This window comes from Sorex araneus, chromosome 1 (genome assembly GCF_027595985.1).
Source record: "Sorex araneus isolate mSorAra2 chromosome 1, mSorAra2.pri, whole genome shotgun sequence".
NCBI lineage: Eukaryota > Metazoa > Chordata > Mammalia > Eulipotyphla > Soricidae > Sorex > Sorex araneus.
In genome coordinates, this window is record NC_073302.1 from 179,151,778 (window position 1) to 179,172,693 (window position 20,916).

Genomic DNA, 20,916 nt, shown 5'->3' on the forward strand with positions numbered 1-20,916 from the left:
TCAAGTATAGAAATAGATAAATGACTCTCAAGTAAGTAGCTACATTAGTTGCCCCAACCCCTACCTCCATTATTCCATTAATTGAAATAAAAGTAGGAGGATAATGGATTGTTATTCAGAATAGTTGAATGAATCATTGGTTGAATTAACCAGTAATGAATTCTGTTATTCTGAATGGTCGAGTCTGAACTTTTTTAAATTTTTGTCTTGAGTTACTCTTGGGAGAGTTGTTTTAATTTCTCCTGTTAAACTGCATTAAGTGCTCTGATAGCTGAATATATTTCCTATTTCTGCAACAATATATTTCCATAAATAGTGATAAAAAACTGCGTATATATTGCTTGATGGTTTTCAAGTCAAGAATGTAGGTGTAGGCTTAAGGGAATTCTCTGCTGGGTTGAAATCAGTGTCAGCAGGACTGTCTTCCTTTGGCTGGCAGAATTCAGAACTCTGTAGTACTGCGGACTGACTCTATGGCATCTGCAAGGGGTGGCTGAGATCTAGATGTCACCTGATGCTGCTTCTCAGGAACATCGGAGTTCGCTTCTTTTTCACAGCTAAGAGCTGAGCATCGGCTGCTGTCTGAACCTCTGATTTCCACGAGGCTCACTACAATATTTCTTTTAGGGCCACGTAGAACAGGGGCCAAAGTGTGCCTTGGATCCCAGCAGCTCTGGTTTGAGCCCCAACCCTGTGCATCATCCCTTCAGCCCCCAGGGGACCGCCATCTCCATGTTTTCCTTCTTTTAGCGTTCTGCCCTACACACTACAAGATCTAGCCTATCTCACCTGTACAGATCTTTTATTTTTATTTACATTTGCCTTTTGGGCCAGACCTGGCAATACTCAGGGGTACTCCTGGCTCTGCACTCAAGAATTACTCCCATGGTACTGGGGGATCGAACTTGGGTCCATACCACATTTGGTTCCCAGAGCCTCACCAGGAGAGGTCCCAGAGCCCAGTCAAGAGTAAATGAACCAATCTGGTTTATTTTCTCAAAGAAACAGCTCTTGATTTCATTGATCTTTCGGATTGTTTTTTGGGTTTCGATCTCGTTAATTTCTACTCTGGGTTTTATTATTTCCTTCCTCCTGCCTGGGTTGGGCTCCATTTGTTGGTCATTCTCCAAGATCTTAAGCTGTGAGGTTAGGTTACTTATGTGGGCCCACTCTTCCTTCCTGAGGAATGCTTGTAGATCTATAAACTTTGCTCTTAACACAGTTTTTGCAGTGTCCCATAAGTTCTGGTAACTCGTGTCCTCGTTTTCATTTGTTTCCAGGAATCCTTTGATTTCCTATTTGATTTCCTTCCTAAGCCACTAGTTGTCCAATAGTGAGCTGTTTAATACCCAATACCCATCTGATAAGGGATTAATAACCAGGATATACAAGACACTAGTAGAATCGTACGAGAAAAAAACCTCCAACCCCATTTAAAAATGGGGAGAAAAAATGAACAGAAGCTTCCTCGAAAAAGAAATACAAATGGCCAAAAGACACATGAAAAAATACTCCACATCACTATCATTAGGTAGATGCAAATCAAAACAACAATGAGATATCATCTCACACCACAGAGACTGGCACACATTCTAAGGAACAAAAGCAACCAGTGCTGGCGTGGATGTGGGGGGAAAAGGGATGCTCTTTCACTGCTGGTGGGAATGTCAACTGGTCCAGCTTTTCTGGAAAACAATATGGACAGTCCTTCAAAAACTAGAAATTGAGCTTCCATATGACACCTCAATACCACTTCTGGGAATATATCCCGAGGGTACAAAAAAGCACAGTAGAAATGACATCTGTACCTATATGTTCATTGCAGCACTGTTCACAACAGGCAGAATATGGAAACAACCCAAGTGCCTGAGAACGAATTACTGGTTCAACTTTGGTACATCTACACAATGGAATACTATGCAACTATTAGGAGAGATGAAGTCATTAATTTTTCTTATAAGTGGATAGACATGGAGAGTATCATGCTAAGTGAAATGAGTTAGAAGAGAGGGACAGATATAGAAGGACTGCGCTCATTTGTGAAGTATAAAATAACATGAGACTGACACCAAGGACAGTAGACACAAGGGCCAGGAAGATTGCTCCATAGTTGGAAGCCTGCCTCATGAACTGGCAGTGGGGGGTGAGGAGAGGAGGGGCGAAAGCAGCTGGAATCGAAAAGGGATCACTAGGGCTGGAGGATCAGTCGGAATGGGAGATGTGTGCTGAAAGTACATAAAGGACCAAACATGATGACTTCTCAGTATAAATGAGAGATCATTTGGGGGCATCAAAGCATAATGTCCCAAAGTAGAGAGTATGGGGGAAATTGTCTGCCATGGAGGCAGAGAGGGTGGGAAAAGGGGGGTATACTGGGGAGATGATGGTGGGGAATGTGCACTGGTGGAGGGATGGGTATTTGATCATTGTGCAATTGTAACTCAAACATGAAAGCTTGTAACCTTATCCTACGTGATTCAATTAAAAAAAAATTAAGAAAAAGTAAATGACCCCTGAGCACAGCTGGGTGTGGTCCCCAAACAAAACAAACAAATCAAAACTGCATCTGATTACATCCAGCCCACCCAGGATAGTCTCCCTTTATAATATAATCGATTAACAGCCTTAGATTCTGTGACCCAACATATAAGTAGAATTGAACTGATAGAGGTATAATCAAGAATCTGAAATTCCACAAGTGTGGGTTGTGGTAATTGCTGGGAGAGAGATCAACCAGGCTGAATCAGGTATGATCTAAAGTGACTGTGGTGTTATCTGAGATGTGGAAAGTGAACTTGAATCTGTCATGAGAAGAGCTTTGGTGGAGAAAAAGTCCTATCAGTAACTGAACATTCAGACTGTGCCTGAAACAAATTATTCAAGATTATAGATGTCCTGATAGAAATTTTCTGAATTTTTTCATTACCTTGGGCTTTCAACGAAACCACAATTCAGTATGGATTTGCAGTATTATGTGATTTCTGGATGCTTCTGTCGGGCAGGAAGTGCCATGTGAAACCATCCATGAGTCCTGCTCAGCTGTGGGATCGATGTTAGACTAAGCATGGTCTTATACCCCAGGCATCTTGGTTACACGCACTATGACCACTGTTCAGCTGCTGTCATTAAGCGTCTTTACATACGGGTGTCTTTTACTTTTGTTTGGTGGGGCTGAGAACTCGCTCCTGGTGGAGAGCAAGAGTGAGACTTTCTTTTTATTAATTTTTGCTTTTTGGGTTACACCTGGCAATGCTCAGGGGTTACTCCTGGCTCTGACTCAGGAACTACTCCTGGCGGTGCTCAGGAACCATATGGGATGCTGGGAATCTAACGGGGTCAGCTGCGTGCAAGGCAAACACCCTACCTGCTGTGCTGAGAGACTTTCTTTGGTCAGTATTTTATATATAAATTCACTAAGTTTATATACTGCCTTCCTGTGTTTCGGGTCACCGAGTCTATCACGGTACCACTGGTGGTATTCAAATATGCAAATACTTTATATTGTAGAATCCATTATTTTACAATGAATTTCGAATTAAATCCATGACTGCACACGCTGGTATCTGTGATTAATTTCTTCCCTACCCATCACTCCTAGGTCTCTAGCTAATTCATAAATAACCCAGTCCCTAAAATTCCATGGAAGAAGTCTCTTTGCCGGTGGTGGTGATGGGGAGCCGGTCCGCACCAGCGATGCGCAGGATCAGTCTTGGCAAAGGCGTTAGCCCTGTACTATCTCTCCAGCCCCGGTCCAAGCGCCTCAGCCCCCACTCCAACTTCCTTTGCTCTACTTAAACACTGGATTAATGGCCTAAATTCAAGATTTAAGGCCTCTCCATTTGGATGTATCTTTTCCATTCTCCTTATCTCTTCCTTTGGGGAGGATCCTTTCCACCACTATCTAATCCGTTTCGACTTCCCCAGGTGATGGTTCTCCAGCCCTGAAGAAACCCCATTCATCACTGCCCACAAGTAAAGGCCAACGCGCAGGGCCATGGTCCGTTTGTTCCCGGACCCCGCACTGCACAGAACCGGCTGGGCAAGACCGCTCAGAGAGTGCCTGATCCCCGACGGGAGGGCCTGCAGCCTGTGCCCGCGGACCCTGGTACCCCCGACAGGAGGGTCAGCAGCCGGCCCCGCGGACCCCTGACGGGAGGGCCTACAGTCTGTGCCCGCGGACCCCCGACGGGAAGATTGCAGCCTGTGCCCGCGGACCCCCGACAGGAAGGCTGCAGCCTGTGCCCGCGGACCCCCGACGGGAAGATTGCAGCCTGTGCCCGCGGACCCCCGACGGGAAGGCTGCAGCCTGTGCCCGCGGACCCCCGACGGGAAGGTTGCAGCCTGTGCCCGCGGACCCCCGACGGGAAGGCTGCAGCCTGTGCCCGCGGACCCCCGACGGGAAGGTTGCAGCCTGTGCCCGAGGATCCCCGACGGGAAGGCTGCAGCCTGTGCCCGCGGACCCCCGACGGGAAGGTTGCAGCCTGTGCCCGCGGAACACCGACGGGAAGGTTGCAGCCTGTGCCCGAGGATCCCCGACGGGAAGGCTGCAGCCTGTGCCCGCGGACCCCCGACGGGAAGATTGCAGCCTGTGCCCGCGGACCCCCGACGGGAAGGCTGCAGCCTGTGCCCGAGGATCCCCGACGGGAAGGCTGCAGCCTGTGCCCGCGGACCCCCGACGGGAAGGTTGCAGCCTGTGCCCGCGGAACACCGACGGGAAGGTTGCAGCCTGTGCCCGAGGATCCCCGACGGGAAGGCTGCAGCCTGTGCCCGCGGACCCCCGACGGGAAGATTGCAGCCTGTGCCCGCGGACCCCCGACGGGAAGGCTGCAGCCTGTGCCCGCGGACCTCCGACGGGAAGGTTGCAGCCTGTGCCCGAGGATCCCCGACGGGAAGGCTGCAGCCTGTGCCCGCGGACCCCCGACGGGAAGGCTGCAGCCTGTGCCCGCGGAACCCCGACGGGAAGGTTGCAGCCTGTGCCCGAGGATCCCCGACGGGAAGGCTGCAGCCTGTGCCCGAGGACCCCCGACGGGAAGGCTGCAGCCTGTGCCCGCGGACCCCCGACGGAAGGGCCTGCAGTGGGGCCCAAGGTGCCTGCGGCGACTGGCGCTCGCCCAATCCGGGATGAAGTCGGGAAAGTCGGGGGCGCGCGCGCCCACGAGTCTGAGAGCGGCGGGGCCTGAACCGGGCCGGACCGCCCTTCCGGCGGAACCGGGCCAGGCTCGGCGGCGGGTCGGCGCGCAGCGGCTCCGGCCAATGGCTCTAGGCTCACAGCTCCGACGTCAGCCCGGCCGGCGCGGGAACGCCCCTGCCTCCGCCGCCTCCGCGCCCCGGGCCGCGCCGCGCCGCTCCCGGCGGCCCCGCGCCCCCGCCGGCAGCCCCGAGAGCCCCCCGCAGCCCCGCACCCTCCCGCGCCGCGCCGGCGGCGGGCTCTGGGCAGCGTCCGGCCGCGCGCCCAGCTCCGCCCAGTCCCCGCGTCCGCGCGCGCCGCGGCTCCCGGCCCCGTCGCCGCCGCCCGCCCCGCCCCGGCCCCGGCGCCCGCCCCGCCCCGTCCCGCGCGCCCCGGCCCCGCCGCGCCCCGCCCCGTCCCGCGCGCCCCTGGCCCCGGCCCCGCCGCGCCCCGCCCCGGCCCGCGCGCCCCTGGCCCCGTCCCCGCCCCGTCCCGCGCGCCCCTGGCCCCCAGCGCGGTCGCGGGCACGCGCCGGCGGAGCCGCAGTTAAAATGGTCCGAGCGGGCCCCGGCGCCGGCCCGCGCCGCCCGGCCCGCGCCCCGGCCCGCAGGTAGCCGGGCCTCCCTATGGGCCACCTGCTGTCGCGGGAGCCGCGCCGCCGCCCGCGCCGCTCGAGGCCGCGCTGCTGCGCCGGGCGCCGCGACTGCCTGCTCCGCGGGCCCTGCATGCTCTGCTTCGTCGTGCACGGCGCGCCCGCCCCCGCCGGCCCGGAGGAGGAGCCGCCGCTCGCGGCCCTGGCGGCCGAGCACTGCGCCGCCGCCGCCCGCCGCTTCCTGCTGTCGCCCGCCGCCGCCGCCTGGGAGCAGCAGGGCCGCGGCCTGGTGCTGGCGGCCGTGGGGCCCGTGCGCCTCGCGGGGCCGCCCCCCGACATGGTGTGCAAGCGCAAGGGCGCGGGGCTCCCTGCCTGCACCCCCTGCAAGCAGCCCCGCTGCGGGGGCGGCGGCGGCGGCGGCGGCGGCGGCGGCGGGGGCGGCGGCCCGGCGGGGGGAGGCGCCTCCCCGCCGCGACCCCCCGCCGCCGGCCGCTGCCCCTCGCCCGCGCAGGGCGCCCCCGCCGCCCCCTCGGCCTCGCCGCCGCCGCCGCAGCGCGACGGCGGCGACGCGGGCTGGCAGGAGCCCCCCGGAAGCCCCCGCGACTGCGCCCGGGAGCCGCCCCCCGACACCCCCGACATCAACCAGCTGCCGCCGTCCATCCTGCTCAAGGTGGGTGGGCGCGGGCCGCGGGCGCGGGGCCGGGTGCCGGGGCGCGCGGGCCGGGCGCTCCCGGGCCGCCGAGGCCGCGGCCGGCCCGAGCGTCCCCCGGGCGGGGGTGGGCGGGGTGCGGGACTCGGCCAAGGTCACACGCATCGGCCGCCCTGCGGGGAGTCGCGGCGGGAGCGCGGGCCGGGCGGCGGACGTGGACGGGGACGGGCCCGCGCGGTCCCCGAGCTGCGGGGCCGGGGGTGTGGCTGCCCTGCCCGGGCGCTGCCACACTTTCGGGGCTCCCAGACCTTCGCATTTTGTGGGTGCTGCTAGGGACAGGGTCACGCGCACAAAGTTGTGGTTAATGCGTCGTCTTAGTCCCCGTTCCCCAACCCCTTCCCCACTCCAGCGAGCCCCGAGAGATGCTGGAGGTGTTGGTGCGCTGCCCACCCTGTGCCATCCCGGGCATCCCGTGCGGTCCTCTGAACCCTAACGGGGGTAGACCCAGAGCACAGAGTCAGGAGTACGGCGTGAGCACCGACGGGTGTGGCCCCACGCTACGAACCAGTGTGTAACTTGCCTTTTCGTAAGACCGTTTAATTTGGTTACTTTTATCTTCCCGAGGCAACTCACCGGTTACAGTTGGGACTGGCAGCAGTATAGCTCCTCAAACGTTTCGAGTATTCATAATCCCGGGTACTTAGGTCTGTTTCTTGTGTTACTAATTTGCTTCTAAATACCGCGAAAGAATAGGAACTTTTCCATGTGTCAAAATGTGAGTAGTTAACTTTTTTTTTTCTCTTGGGGGTGGTATCACAACCATGGTGCTCAGGACTTACTCTTGGCTCAGTGCGCAGGGATCACTCCTGACCAGGCTCAGGGGGATGGAACCTAGGTAGGCTGTGTGCAGCAAGGGCCCTACCTGCTATACTGTATCTGTTGGTAAATATTTAACTTATGGAATATATTTTGTGGCAGAGTAATGGCCTCCTCTTTGTCATCAGGCCTGTGTGTATTCAGGCCACAGGAGCGCCGGGGCCCTTTAAATTAGTGGATCATATGGGTGAATCAAATACCAATAGTTGAGGCTTGACTGATGATTTATTGAAAACAAGACCCATGTTTTCTACCTTATTCTCTATACCTAAACCACTATTTTAGGTAGTGGATGTTTTAGTATATATGAGAAAGAAAACATATTAAAGAGAAACTCTACAAATTACATTTATACTATTTGTTGCACTTTTCACAGTTTTTGCTGTGTACCTTTGAAGATTTTGGTCTAGCAACCTTTGGGAATTACCCAATGGATTTACTCTGTTATATTGGGTTACTTGAACGTTGTGGAGACTTTGATTTCTTTTACTTGAAGTTTGTAGAAAGATTCTTTGTGAGGGGCCAGAGAGATAGTACAGTATGCAGGGCACTGGACTGGTCCCTGCGCTCTCCTGATCCGCCACACCCACAGCGTGGGCCCTGAGCAGGGCCGGTGGACATGCCGACCAAAGCCAGCCAGCCAACCAAAGAACACCAGCAAAACACCTGGAAAAATTCCTTGTGGGGGTCTCATAGTTGTAGGTGGTATTCAGTTAGGGTTTCCAGCATGGAGCGAGTTGTGTGTCTGGAATGAATTGAAACAGGTTTGTCATGGTTATCGACGCAGGTAGAACTTTCAGGGACAAGGCCTTCGGTTTGGGGACAGACTGTTGACCCGGATCCTGTTCATTACTCTTCCCCCACCTGGCTTTGTTTGGTAGGTCTGAGCGGAGACCTGGTGATCCTGCCATGCCACTCAGAAGTGCTCAGATGCTCGCCCTGAGCCTGCCTGTGTGCGACCACCATGGAGTTGTTCAGCATTAGAGAAAGAGCCTTTTCTGACCGGCTGGGGTTTGGCTCAGGAGAAAACCTTCAGGCCTTGTGATAACTTTTTGAAATAGTATTGGGAAGGTTGTTGCGTGGAGAGGTCGCGCAGGCCGTCACCCCTGCTCCTGGAAGTATGCCCTGCTACCTTGGCACCTGGTCAGTCCCCCAGCAAGTTATAGCTGTATAAAAAAGTGAGGGTGGGGGAATCGTTGGGAAAGATGTGTGAGGAAATGTGGAGCAAAAGAAGCTGTTAGGAAAAGCTGCCAGTTTTTCCCAGAAAGGGCAGAAACAAGAGAAAATAGAGTTCCTCCATTGGCAGATTTCTGGCTCAGTATCAATAAGGTAGTAAAATTTTTTATGCAGAGTAATAGATTTTCCTTTCATTAAAACATTGAAGTAATGCAGGTGAAGCAGTTAACCTCCAGGTGCATCTTCATGAGGAACTTAGACATTGTCACCAGTTTACACTGTACTTCCAGGACAGGTCATTGAGTGTCGTAGCCTCGTGCAACATGTGGCTATTTAAAATAGTTCAATAAAATTTAAAGTTTAGTTTCTGCCCTAGCAACCAGTCTAGAGATCAGCAGGTACACACATCTCTATAGTATTGAACAGATCCCACAATCTTCCTTACTGTACAGTGCTCTTATGTTATTTTACATAAATGACATAACCATTAATGTTCTGTGATTTTTTTTTGGGGGGGAAGCGGCTTGGGGGGTATCAGTATAGTTGGAAGTCTTTCCTGGCCAATGAATATATGATTTCCTTTATTCTGAGTTGTTGCAAAGTATCTTAAAGGACCATGTCATGGTGCATTTACTTCTCTACAGTAGGTGTTTCCAGTTTGTTTCTACAAGTGACGTTAGTGGTTGTTTTCTGAAGCAGAAATGAGGATTTGTAGAGTACCTGGACTGCAGTGTGAGACTCTACGTTTAATCCTTGGCACAAAAAAATGTTTCTGCGCATTTTTGTTTTTTTTTAGGGTAGATTTCAACCCTGGAATTTCAGGGTTGAAGAATGTATATATGTTTTTTTGTTGTTGTTTGTTTTGGGGTTATACCTGGCGGTGTTCAGGGCTTACTTCTGGCTCTGTGCTCAGGGATCACTCCTGGTGGGCCTTGGCATCCTATGGGGTGCTGGGCATGGAACAGGGTCGGCCTCGTTCAAGGCAAGCGCCCTCCCCATCGTGCTATCCCTTTGGCCCCAGGGGCGTAGTTAGAAGGTACTTCTAACCATGTTTTCTGTGTGAAAAGGTGGATGAATTCTTTCCTGAAATAGTGAGCCTCTGAGGGTATGGCAGTTGTGTAACTTGAGAGCCGGAAGAGCCCTGGGAGACAGCTAGGCACCCTTCACTGATTGCTGAGAAGCTTTGCTGGGAACCTCAGTTCTGCGTATGCTGGAGAACAGAGCTCGAACACGGCCAGGACCGAGGGCAGCCCCTGGCTGGGACCCAGTCCCCCGTTGGCAGGGTGGAAGGCTGTTAGCCGACTCTGTTGAGGGGGCGGGGCAGTAGCCCCCCCCCCCATCTGAGATCTTAGGAAAGAGATTTCTGAACTGGGAGTGCAGTGGGGAGGGGGGCAGCATACAGGACAGGACTTCTAAATCGTCATGCGTCAGAGGCTAATTTTATAAGTGGGCCGTAGGGTTGAATTGTAGTCTTTAAATATAAGAAATTTGAGAAGCAGGGAATAGCTCCTCAAAGGTCAGCTGCGGGAATAGCATTTTCGGCAGCACTGAAGCCTGTTGCTCTCTGGCTGCTGTTTATAAGCCTCCTTCAGCCTTGGAACCTGTTGCCTTTCTGACCCGAAGCAGTCCTTCCTGTCGGTAGCCTGGAGTTTTATGTTGTGAAATGAGTGTGCGGGAGTTTTACCAAACCATAGCGGCGGGATATTTCAGAGAGTTCCTATCTGAGCAGTTGTGTACATAAAGGTTGAAAACTTAGCTTTTTGTTTAGATGCCTTGCTCTGTCAGCAGACCTGTTTTCAAAGCATGGTAGATGAGAAAGCCAAAGTCTGTTGTCTTTATTAGAAAACTGTTTCACGATGCATGTATTCCTGGTAATATGTCAGCAGTTATCAAATCTTTATTATTATAGTCTTATTGCCAACAGGTTGCTTTAGTAATTAAGGAAGATGTGTGCGCGTGTGTGTGCTTTTGTGTGCGTGTGTGTGCTTGTGTGTGCGTGTGTGTGCTTGTGTGTGCGTGTGTGTGTGTGTGTGTGTTTGTGTGTGTGTGTGGCTTTGAGCCATACCCAGTACTCTGTTCAGAGATCACTTCTGTAGGTGCTTGACCATTGGGAGTGCTGGGGATTGAACCCAGGTCAGCCTTGTTTACGGCAGGCATCCCCCTTCTCCGCTATATCATCTTTTCTGCCCCAAAGAAAGATTTTTATAAGGGAAATGTACTTTGGAGGAAAGCTAATGTACTTGGTTTGTGGTGCTAGGGAAATCCTGATGTGTTTTTCAGGAATAAAACCAAGGATGAAAGCATATGAATTAGGAAATCAGAGGAAAAAAGACTTTAAGTTTTGACTGTAGGTTACTAGTGGTCAGAGGAACTAAGTTAGATGTAGCAGCTCACAAATTCTTGAGTTGGGGTTCCAGTACTAGGTAACCTTGTGGGGGGTGTTCTGTAATCCCACTTTTGGTTTTAGACAGTGTTAAAAGAGTGTCCTTAGGAAATTCATGTTCAAGGTTTCTCTCTGAAGGATGGTGAGTAATTTCAGTTAACTTAATTAGTTTGCTAGAAGATGAAATTCGTTTTCTTTTCCTTTTAAGAAGTCTATAAATTTTGATGCTTTATAATGAGCCTCTGTCAAGAGGTTTCCTCGAGCTCTTTGGGAAGGGAAGGGAAGGGAAGACCATTATGAAAGCACTTAGTATGAGTGCAATTATTTGTTTATAAGTGGAGGGGATGTGACTCCACAGTAAGGTACTTACCTAGCACCTGTAAGGTCCTGGGTTTTATCCCTGGCAGTACCATATCACTGTAATCACTGTCATTCCGTTGCTTATCGATTTGTTCAAGCGAGCACCAGTAACATCTCTCATTGAGGGACTTATTGTTACTGTTTTTGGCATATCCAATATAAAATTTATAATTAAAGTTGCTTATTGTTGGCTGCAGATCCTATTTTCTGTTTTTCAGGAGTTTACCCGGGGTTTGGTTGGTTTGATCCCCTGTGATGTATTAAAGGCATCTATGCTGAGGAAGGAGAGAGCTGCAGTGTTGAGATTGTTTAAAGAGCATGCACACACACAAACATACATGCATACACAAATGCATACATACATCCATTCTCTAGCCCTGAAGAATGGGACTTGGGGCAGTAGTACCCAGTATCAGTGAAGATATGTAATGTCCATGTTCTCCATGCTGTTTTCTGCATTAGGGGTCAGTTTGTCTTGGTGTTTCCAGAGCTGGGGAAAGGAAAGAACGAGCTAATTGCCAGGGTATAAGAAAGTGCTCAGGCAGCCGCTCTATGCCACTGGTCTCCCAAGGGTAGCACACCACATTTGATGGTGCAAGGTAGAAGACAACCAGTAAATTAGCACACAAGGCTCAACCTGTCACAGCATGTTAGTAATCTCTTATACAGGGGCTTAGGGCTGGAGCGAAAGCACAGCGGTTGGGCGTTTGCCTTTCACGCTGCTGACCCGAGTTCGATTCCTCCGTCCCTCTCGGAGAGCCCGACAAGCTGCCGAGAGTCTTGAGCCCGCATGGCAGAGCCTGGCAAGCTACCCGTGCATATTGGATATGCCAAAAACAGTAACAATAAGTCTCTCAATGAGAGACGTTACTGGTGCCCGCTCGAACAAATCGATGAGCAACGGGATGACAGTGACAGTGACAGGGGCTCAGTAGCTCTAGGGTGAGATACAGCAGTTTTCACACACTTTCCTCTAAAAAAACCTTTGTTGGATCATTTTTAGTCGAATATTTGTAACAAGCAATACAAAATAAGTTACTTAGCACCTGCCTTTGGGGCAGACTTGGGTGGTGGTGGGAAAATCTGAAATACTGGTGTTGTGAAGGTGCAGTGCTGGTGGGGTTGGTGCTGGAACACGAGTGGAATAAATCACCGCGAACAGCAGCACCACCAACAAAGAAGCAGTTGCTCCAAGAGTAACGGATCTGTGCCCGAAGGGTGCCGCACTGTCTGGTGCACCCTCCCCCGCAAATCCTTGATTCTTGTGATTCCTAGTTGAATTCTGTGCTGTTAAATTTCATAATTGGGCTTGTGTTGTTGGATAATTGCATGGTAATTTTTCGGGTTTGTTTGTGTTCCATGTTGGCTTCTCAGGCTGTGCTCAGGAGACCCCAGGGCAGAGACCCCATGGTGATTCTTGGCCCACCTGCCAGGTGGCTCAGTGCGAGGGTCTGGGGTGCTGGGGAGTGCAGGCCACCGCATGTGGCATGTGTGGGGACCTCTAGGCTTGCATCTGCTCATGCGTGTGGATTATGGGGTGCCAGGTGTAGTGACAGAACTGGGGTCAGCCTCATGTAAGGCATGCACCCTCGGCTATTTCTCTGGCACTTACATTTTAATAAAGTATATCAAATTATCATGAATGATAGACAAAATGCTTTAGAGTCCATGGCTTCTCTATGGCTATCTTAGGATAGGATCAGAAGCAAGGCTGGTGCCTCTGTTTTTTAAAATACCTCTTACCCAATACATGAGCAAATTTTACTTTTCCACTATTTGCAGGCAGTATGAGTAAATAAAAAGATGAAAGAATGGTGTGCATGGGATGAAATGAAAAGACTAGAAAAGCTTAACTTGGATGAAATATGAGAGTTTTGAGAGGTTATCTGTTGAATTTTTAGGCTACTACCTATTCAGCCTATTTAGTGTTGCACTAAAATATGTGTTTGATCTTTGTGTCTTCTCTGAGCATGATGATAGAAATAGACTTCGTGATCTAAAAAAGCTCAGCTTTGTTCATGTATAATTTGCCCATTTTAAGTGTGCTTTAGTTAATGCACACTTTTAGTAACAGTCAGTTAAAAATACCTCCATGACTGGGCCGGAGTGATAGTACAGCGGGGAGGGCATTTGCTTTGCTTCTGGCCAACCTGAGTTTGATCCCCAGCATCCCATTTGGTCCCCTGAGCACCGCCAGGAGTGATTCCTGAGTGCAGAGCCAGGAGTAACCCCTTAGCTTCGCTGGGTGTGACCCAAGAAGCCAACAACAACCAAAAAAAAAAATACCTTCATTACTTAACCTTTTGCCTTTTTCTAATGCAGTTTTTGCTCCCAATCTTAGCCCCAGACAATCACTGATTTGTCTTCAATGTTTATAGTTTTGGCTTTCCTAGAAATTTTATGCAAGTAGCACCATACACTTTGTAGTCAGGAATATTGAGTTGTTTCTTTTTTTTGCTTTTGGAGTTACACCAAGCGATGCTCAGGGGTTATTCCTGGTTCTGCACTCAGGAATTACTCCTGGCAGTGCTTGGGGGACCATATGGGATGCCTGGGATCGAACTTGGGTTGGCTGCATGCAAGGCAAATGCCCCACCCGCTGCACTAGCGCTCCAGCCCTGAGTTGTATCTTTGATACTTCTCTCTTATGATACTCAGCACAGATGCTGACACACAGGAATCGTCATGTAAAATCGCTGAACAGATTAAGTTTTGTAAATGTTTCTATAATTTGGATATAGCCTTCTTATAAACTTCTTACTCAGAAACTTTAACTCCTTTTTAACAGTGCTATCTGTAGCAGATAAGATTTTTAAATTTAGAAATGAGCCATTGGTCTATGTGTTGATTTGCTTGATTCTCTCTCTTTTTTTTTTTTGCCCCCTCTCTGTGCTCTGAGGGTGAGCTGAGGGCTCATACCTGCAGGGCATGCTGTACTGCACCTTGGTTCTATCTGCCCTCAGTTTGGTGTTTTGTTCTTGTATTTTTTCCTTTATTTATTTATTTTTTGCATTTTGTCTTGGCAGTGCTTAGGGGCTATTCCTGGCTCTGTGCTTAGGAGTGGCCCTGACTGCTGCTTGGGGCCCATCTATGGTACTAGGAATTGAACCAAGGTCGGTCACGTGCAAGCAGCTGCCTTAGTACAGTGGGTAGGGCACTCGCCCTGCACGCTGTCCACTGGGTTCAGTCTCTGCCATTCCTGTGGTCCTGTGAGCCCAGCCAGGAATGACTCGAGAGCGCAGAGGCAGCAGTAGGCTCTGCACACTGCTGGAGGTGGCCCCAAAACAAAAATAAAAGGCTTGAGTTAAAGTAAGTGATTTTCTGGCTTGGTGCAAGAGATGCAGGAGCTGTTTTTTTTTTTTTCTTGGTGTCTGCACCTGCCCCCTCCCCTCATGCCACCAACTCCCCTTGACATTTTTTCAATCTTTGTTTTGTTCTGGTCGACCCGGGTTCAATACCTCCGTCCCTCTTGGAGAGCCCGACAAGCTACCAAGAGTATCCCGCCCGCGCGGCAGAGCCTGGCAAGCTACCCAGGGCGCATTCGATATGCCAAAAACAGTAACAAGTCTCACAATAGAGATGTTACTGGTGCCCGCTTGAGTAAATCGATGAACAATGGGATGACAGTGCTATAGTGACAGTGTTTTGTTCATTCAGCAAATATGTTCTAGGTCAGTTCTTTATAGATAACGGTTCTTTTTCCCAGTCATCCCTGGGATATTCTTTCTCCTGGAGTCTCCCTATTTCTCTGTGTGTGTCTGCACTCTGTGCTGGGCTGGCGTCTGCCACCTCAGCAGAGCCTCAGAGTCACTCCCTCGGCGCAGGGGACTGAGGGCCGTGGGGAGCCCCCTGGCCTCTTCTTGTTTGAATCTGGAATTACATTCTGAAATGCCTTTCACTGTGTACTCTTTAAAAACCAACAATTGCCTCACGTCTCAGTGTCTCATAGGAGCCAGTACATGTGTACAGATCTTTACTAAATGAGGCAGGAAAATGGGGAGAATGGTTATTTTCTGAGGAGTTAGGCTATGGACAATTTAGCATCTTAATGACAAAATGCAGAAATATTTAAACGTTAAGTTAGGTTCGTATTTCTTTTGGGGGGTGGTTGGTTTATTTTCAGCCACACCGAGTGGTGCTCGGGGGTTATTCTTGGCTCTGCACTCAGGAATCACTCCTGGTGGGCTCGAGGGACCAAATGGGGTGTCACGGATCGAACATGAGTGGGCTGTGTCAAGGCAAGCTCCCTACCCGCTGTACTATCGCTCCAGCCCCTTTATTTGTCACAAATTATGTCAACAGTTAGTAGGTAAAATCACAGACCTTAATATTTTGTCCTTTCTATGGCTTCCAAATCCTGGGTTAGCTAAGTCCCTCTGACCTCGAGTCTATGCTGCTCTGATAGGCATAGGCTGGGCCTCAAGGATTCCTGTCGGCTTTCCGAGAGCGTTGTTGGCTGTCAGCCAGATGCTTAAGCACTTGCCCTCCCCCGGGGCTGCTTCTGACATGGCCGTGGTACCCTTGCTCTCCTCCTGGAGTAGCTACTAGAGTACCCAAACTGAAAGGGGCGTTTTAAAATCTGCCATCGGGTGTACCATCCTGGCACTTCTGCCCTCCTTTACTCGCCCCGTGAAGAGTTAGGTGAAGCCTCTCCACAAAGAACAGATTCCAACTGGGCGGCCTCCTCCGTTGCTCTCTGGGCCGGGCGATGGACCAGAGGCAGGCGAGCAGACTGTCTGCTCCTCGCTCCTGCTCTCAGGCTGGAGCGGTGGGGGTCTGCCGTGACCTGTGTGAGCCATCTCGCCTCTCGCTACAGCAAGAACCAGTTAGAATCAGCCCTTCTGCCAGGGAGGCAGACTCAGTTTGCGGCAGTGAGGTAAAGCATATGATTGCCGCTGGAAGTGGGTTGTTGGTGGGGAACCAGCAGGAGAAATTCCCCTGTGGGCAGCACGTGGCTGGGGTGCCGTGTCCGCAAGGCCATCCAGGAACTCTGGTTCTGGAAATGAGAATCCTCCAGGAGAAAGATGAAATTTCATCCTGGTGTACTGTGAAGCTGCTTCCGTGCAGGTGAGAGGGGGAGTGTGTGTGGCAGAAAGCAGGGACGGTTGCAGGGTGGAGACAGCAGTGGATGTTCTTCCTCCCCACCAACCCCCATCCCAGATCCCTCCGGCGGGCTTGAGACGTTTGCACATACTTCTGTGTAAGTTGCTAGTTGGACACTACAGCTGTTCAGTTGTAGGATGATCTGCTTGGGAAACCAGGGGCGATAGTTCAGTGGTTCAGGGCACATGCCTTGCATGTGCTTAGTTAGACCTGTACCCCAGGACTCCATGAGCACTGCCAGGCGGGACGCTGTGAGTTTCCCAAGAAGGGAGCGGTGGGACTCAAGCCACCTCCCCAGGCCTGTCCACGGTGACAGATGGACGATGGACCAGGGATCGGAGAAACTGGGACTGGGCCCCCAGCTTGTTGGTAGTCAGTTTACTTCTCTCTCGTCTCCAGTGTAGCCCGATCTCTCCCCTTACAGTGCAGCTGTAGTCGTCGTTTTGGTCGGAGTCCCAGTCATCATAGTCCATCACTCTAGTCTCCTCCTAGACCTCAAAGTCCTCTACTTTGTTTATCTTCTTCCTCATCTCTAGTATCATAGTCCCCTCTTACCCCTTACAGCATAGTTATATAGCAATCATGAAGGGTGGGCACACATAGGTGGGGTTGAACATTGTCATAAAAACAAACAGAGGTAAAGCCCCTCCTTCAGGGGAAGTTCTAGGGGATTAACTCAAGGACAAGATCTCATCTGAGGGTTCAGCACTCCAGATTACTGGGATATCCGCTCAAGGGCGGGATTCCATCCAGGGTGTATTGCTTTCTCCTTTCCTCAGCTAACAACCATAGTAAGTTTACTTCTCATAATATTTCTAGTCATTTTATATGAGCACAGTAAGAGATGTATTAAGCTTAAAGGTTGGCTATTCCTGGGGACATCTCACTGTATATTCCAGACCACAGTCCTCAGGCCAGATTTGTCTTTCCTTTTGGATAAGGACCAGCAGGGTCCTTATCCAGTTATGTCTTTTGGGTCATGACAGAGTTTGTCCCATGACCCTGCTCTTAGCTTATTATACTTATGGCACTTAGCTTATCCCCTTTCAATGCCAGGGTAGCTTACAGCTTGCCCTCGGTCCATCTATTCCCTTCGTTGGGACCCTGCTTTGGGAGTGCTAGGAACTAAGGGTAACTGAGGCTTAAGTCAAGTAAATACGGATGCCCAGGAGTAAATGTTATTTGGAGTCAGTTAACTCCCATGGTACAAAGCATAGCATCAGCTGTCTTCCTATGTCTATACAAAAAGAACATTGCTAAACCACGCAGGTGACATAAAAGAAAGAGAAAGCAATATAGGATTATTAGTGCTTGATGGAATTGGGTGTGCCTCAGGAGCACTGTTGTGGGTGTAGCTCAATAAACCTAAGCTCCCTCCGGGAGGAGCAAGGACAACCCAATGTTATCCAACAGGACCCTGGCAGTCTCCAGCATGGTATACCCAGCATTGAACAAGGGCATGCACTTACCTTTTTGAATGAATGATTGTCTATTACAGTAGATGGTAAGGAGTGCAATTGTTGGGTCATTTGGTAGTTCCGTTTTTGATTTTTAATTTTTTCCCCTTTGGAAGTCTCCATGCCGTTTTCTGTCGACGCTGGATCAGGGCAGCCCCGCAAGGTTCTGAATGTGGGTACGCTTTTCAGTCATACCCATCAGCACTGAGCTTTGTGCGGACCATTTCCCATGGTGAGAGCTGACAGCGCTGTTTGATTCGCATTTCCCTGATCGTGATGATGTCTCTGTATGCCTGCATGTTCTTTGAAGAAGTGACTGTTCAACTTCCCCCTGCCCTACTTTTGCTGGTAGTTTGGAGCCACACTCAGCAGTGCTCAGGAGTAACCGTGGAAGTGCGTGGGGGATCCTATGAAGTGGCTTAGCTGGGCATGTCTGGACTCCCTGTATAAACCTCCCCTGCCCGGCCCCCCAGCGAGTCCCCACATACTGTGTGCATCTTGGCTAGTAGCCCTTCACCAGACACGTGGTTTATGAATGTGTCCTTCCATTCAGGAGGGTGTTTTCTTCTTTCATAGTAAGGTTCTTTATAGTTAGATATTAATCATTTATTTTTCTTTGCCACTCGAGTTTAGTAGCACTGTATCATTGTCATCCCGTTGCTCATCGATTTGCTCGAGCAGGCACCAGTAATGTCTCCATTGTGAGACTTGTTGTTACTGTTTTTGGCATATCGAATACGCCATGGGTAGCTTGCCAGGCTCTGCTGTGCAGGCTGGATACTCTTGGTAGCTTGCCGGGCTCTCCGAGAGGGATGGAGGAATCGAACCTGGGTCAGCCAGTTTAAGGCAAATGCCCTAACTTCTGTGCTGTCGCTCCAGTCCTCTGCTGTTGTTCGAGTAGTAATAAGACATATTTGAAGACTGTCATGGGAGTTCTACTGAGGTCTAATATCTATTCAGGTCTAATATCTCTAACTTTGAACTAGCGTTTGTGTAGAGTGTAAAATAGGGGCCCATTTTCTTTTTTTTCTTCTTATTTTATTTGCATATATCTAGCCAGTTTTTTTTGTTTGTTTGTTTTTGGGTTACTCCTGGCTCATGCACTCAGGAATTACTCCTGGCTGTGCTCAGGGGACCATATGGGATGCTGGGAACCGAACCTGGGCCGGCTGTGTGCGAGGTAAATGTCCTACCCGCTGTGCTATCACTCCAGCCCCTAGCCAGTTTTTTCAGCACTATTTGTTGAATTCTGTCAAGCATCTGTCAGTAAATTAACTGTTTTGTCCTCCTGGTTCTGTGCTCAAGGACCACCCCTGCAGACTTGGGGGGCTCTGTGTGGAGTCGGGGATCAAATCTGGGATGGCCTCAGGAGTGCAAGTGCCATAGCCACTATCCCATGACTCTGACCCCTGGAGAGTCATTTTTACAATGTTAATTCTTCCAATCCATGAACATGAAATATTTTCACTGCTGTTCTCTGTAGGTTCTTGAGGGTAAAAGGTCTTAGCTTGTTATTAGATAACCAGGGAGCCAGTCTAGAGAGGCATTTTTTATTCAGAGTGGCTCACTCCCAGTGGTGCCTGACTTAGGGGTCACGTGGTGTGAACCCCAGGTTTCATCATGCAGACAGGTTCACTGGCCCTTTGATTTGTTCTCACTCCATAAAGGCCACCGGTGACTCATTTATAGAACACTTTGGTCTGTTCTATATTCATTAAATTTACTCCTCCTCCTCCTCCTCCTCGTCTTCTTTCTTCTTCTTCTTCCTCCTCTTCTCCTCTTTCTTCTCCTTCTCCTTCTCTTTCTTCTTCTTCTTCTTCTTCTTCTTCTTCTTCTTCTTCTTCTTCTTCTTCTTCTTCTTCTTCTTCTTCTTCTTCTTCTTCTTCTTCTTCTTCTTCTTCTTCTTCTTCTTCTTCTCCTTCTTCTTCTCCTTCTCCTTCTCCTTCTTCTCCTCCTCCTCCTCCTCCTCCTCCTCCTCCTCCTCCTCCTCCTCCTTCTTCTTCTTTTCCTTCTTCTCCTTCTTCTCCTTCTTCTCCTCCTCCTCCTCCTCCTCCTCCTCCTCCTTTCTTCTTTCTTCTTCCTTCTTATTTCTTCTTTCTTCTACCCCCCAACCCCCCAAGGTTGGTAGCATGCAGGGCAAGCACCTTACCTGCTATACTCTCTCTGGTCTGTCTTGATTTCTTCTGAGTTTCTACACTGAATTTCTATTTCAATTACTGTACAGATCAATTCTAGATATTCTATTTCATCGTTTCCATATATATACACATATACTTTCTTTTTTTAGAAATAGAAATGTCTATGTGGTAGGTTATGTCGATTTGATATTTGATTCTTGTGTTGTTAAAATTTTTTCCCTCAAAATATTTTGATTTGTTTGGGGCCATAACCAACTGTACCCAGTTCTTAGTTCTGCCTCTGTGCTTAGGGATCACTCTTGGTGTTCAGGAAACCTACATGAAGTGTCGGGGTTGAGCCGGGTTGGCTACATGCAAATCCAATGCTTTGTTGTGGCCCCTCTCATGGTTTTCTTTCGTTCTTTGTACAATTTTTTAGCTCTTGGCCTGTTGTTTTGTATTATGCTCTCTCTCTCCCCTTCTATCTTTTCCCCTCCCTTTCTCCCCTTCTCCCCTTCTCTCCTTCCCTTCCCTCCCCATCCCTCCCCTCCCCTTCCCTTCCCTGTTCCTCTCCTTTGTTTTTCTTCCCTCGTTCTCTTCTCCTGGGTCTCACAGATCTTCTGTGGGTGCTGTATGATACCCAGTGGCCTTTCTCCCATTTCTTAGCCCCGGATAGGAATTTTTTGGGGTGGGGCACACCCCATGATGCTCAGGGATCCCCGGGGGCCTCAGAGGTCCTGTGCAGGCAGCAGTGGCAGGGAGCAGACCCGAAGTGTTGTTGCCTGTGAATTCTTTTGGTTTTCTTTCCTTTGAGAATGTTTTTCTTGTAATTCTTTTTTCTTTTTTGGGTGGGGGTAGGGCTTACTCCTGGCTCCTCACTCAGGAGTCACTCCTGGAAGTGCTTGCAGGATCATATGGGATGCCGGGGATCCAACCCCAGCTGGCTGAGTGCAAGGCAAACCAACTCCGTACTTTTTCAATGATACTTTAAAAAAATTAAATGGTGATGTTTTTCGTGTGTGTCTACTTGATTAAA

At 50.3% G+C, this 20,916-nt stretch overlaps 1 protein-coding gene across 1 annotated transcript in view; it reads left to right on the top strand.

Moving 5' to 3' along the window:
* Positions 1-5,719: 5,719 nt before the first annotated feature.
* The window catches only part of FBXL17 (F-box and leucine rich repeat protein 17), a 527,962-nt gene continuing 512,765 nt past the window's right edge, over positions 5,720-20,916 (top strand). The window contains exon 1 of the mRNA XM_055139470.1: positions 5,720-6,429. Within this exon, the coding sequence (XP_054995445.1) occupies positions 5,794-6,429 (636 nt within the window). The 5' untranslated portion in view covers positions 5,720-5,793. The remainder of the gene's footprint in view (positions 6,430-20,916) is intronic.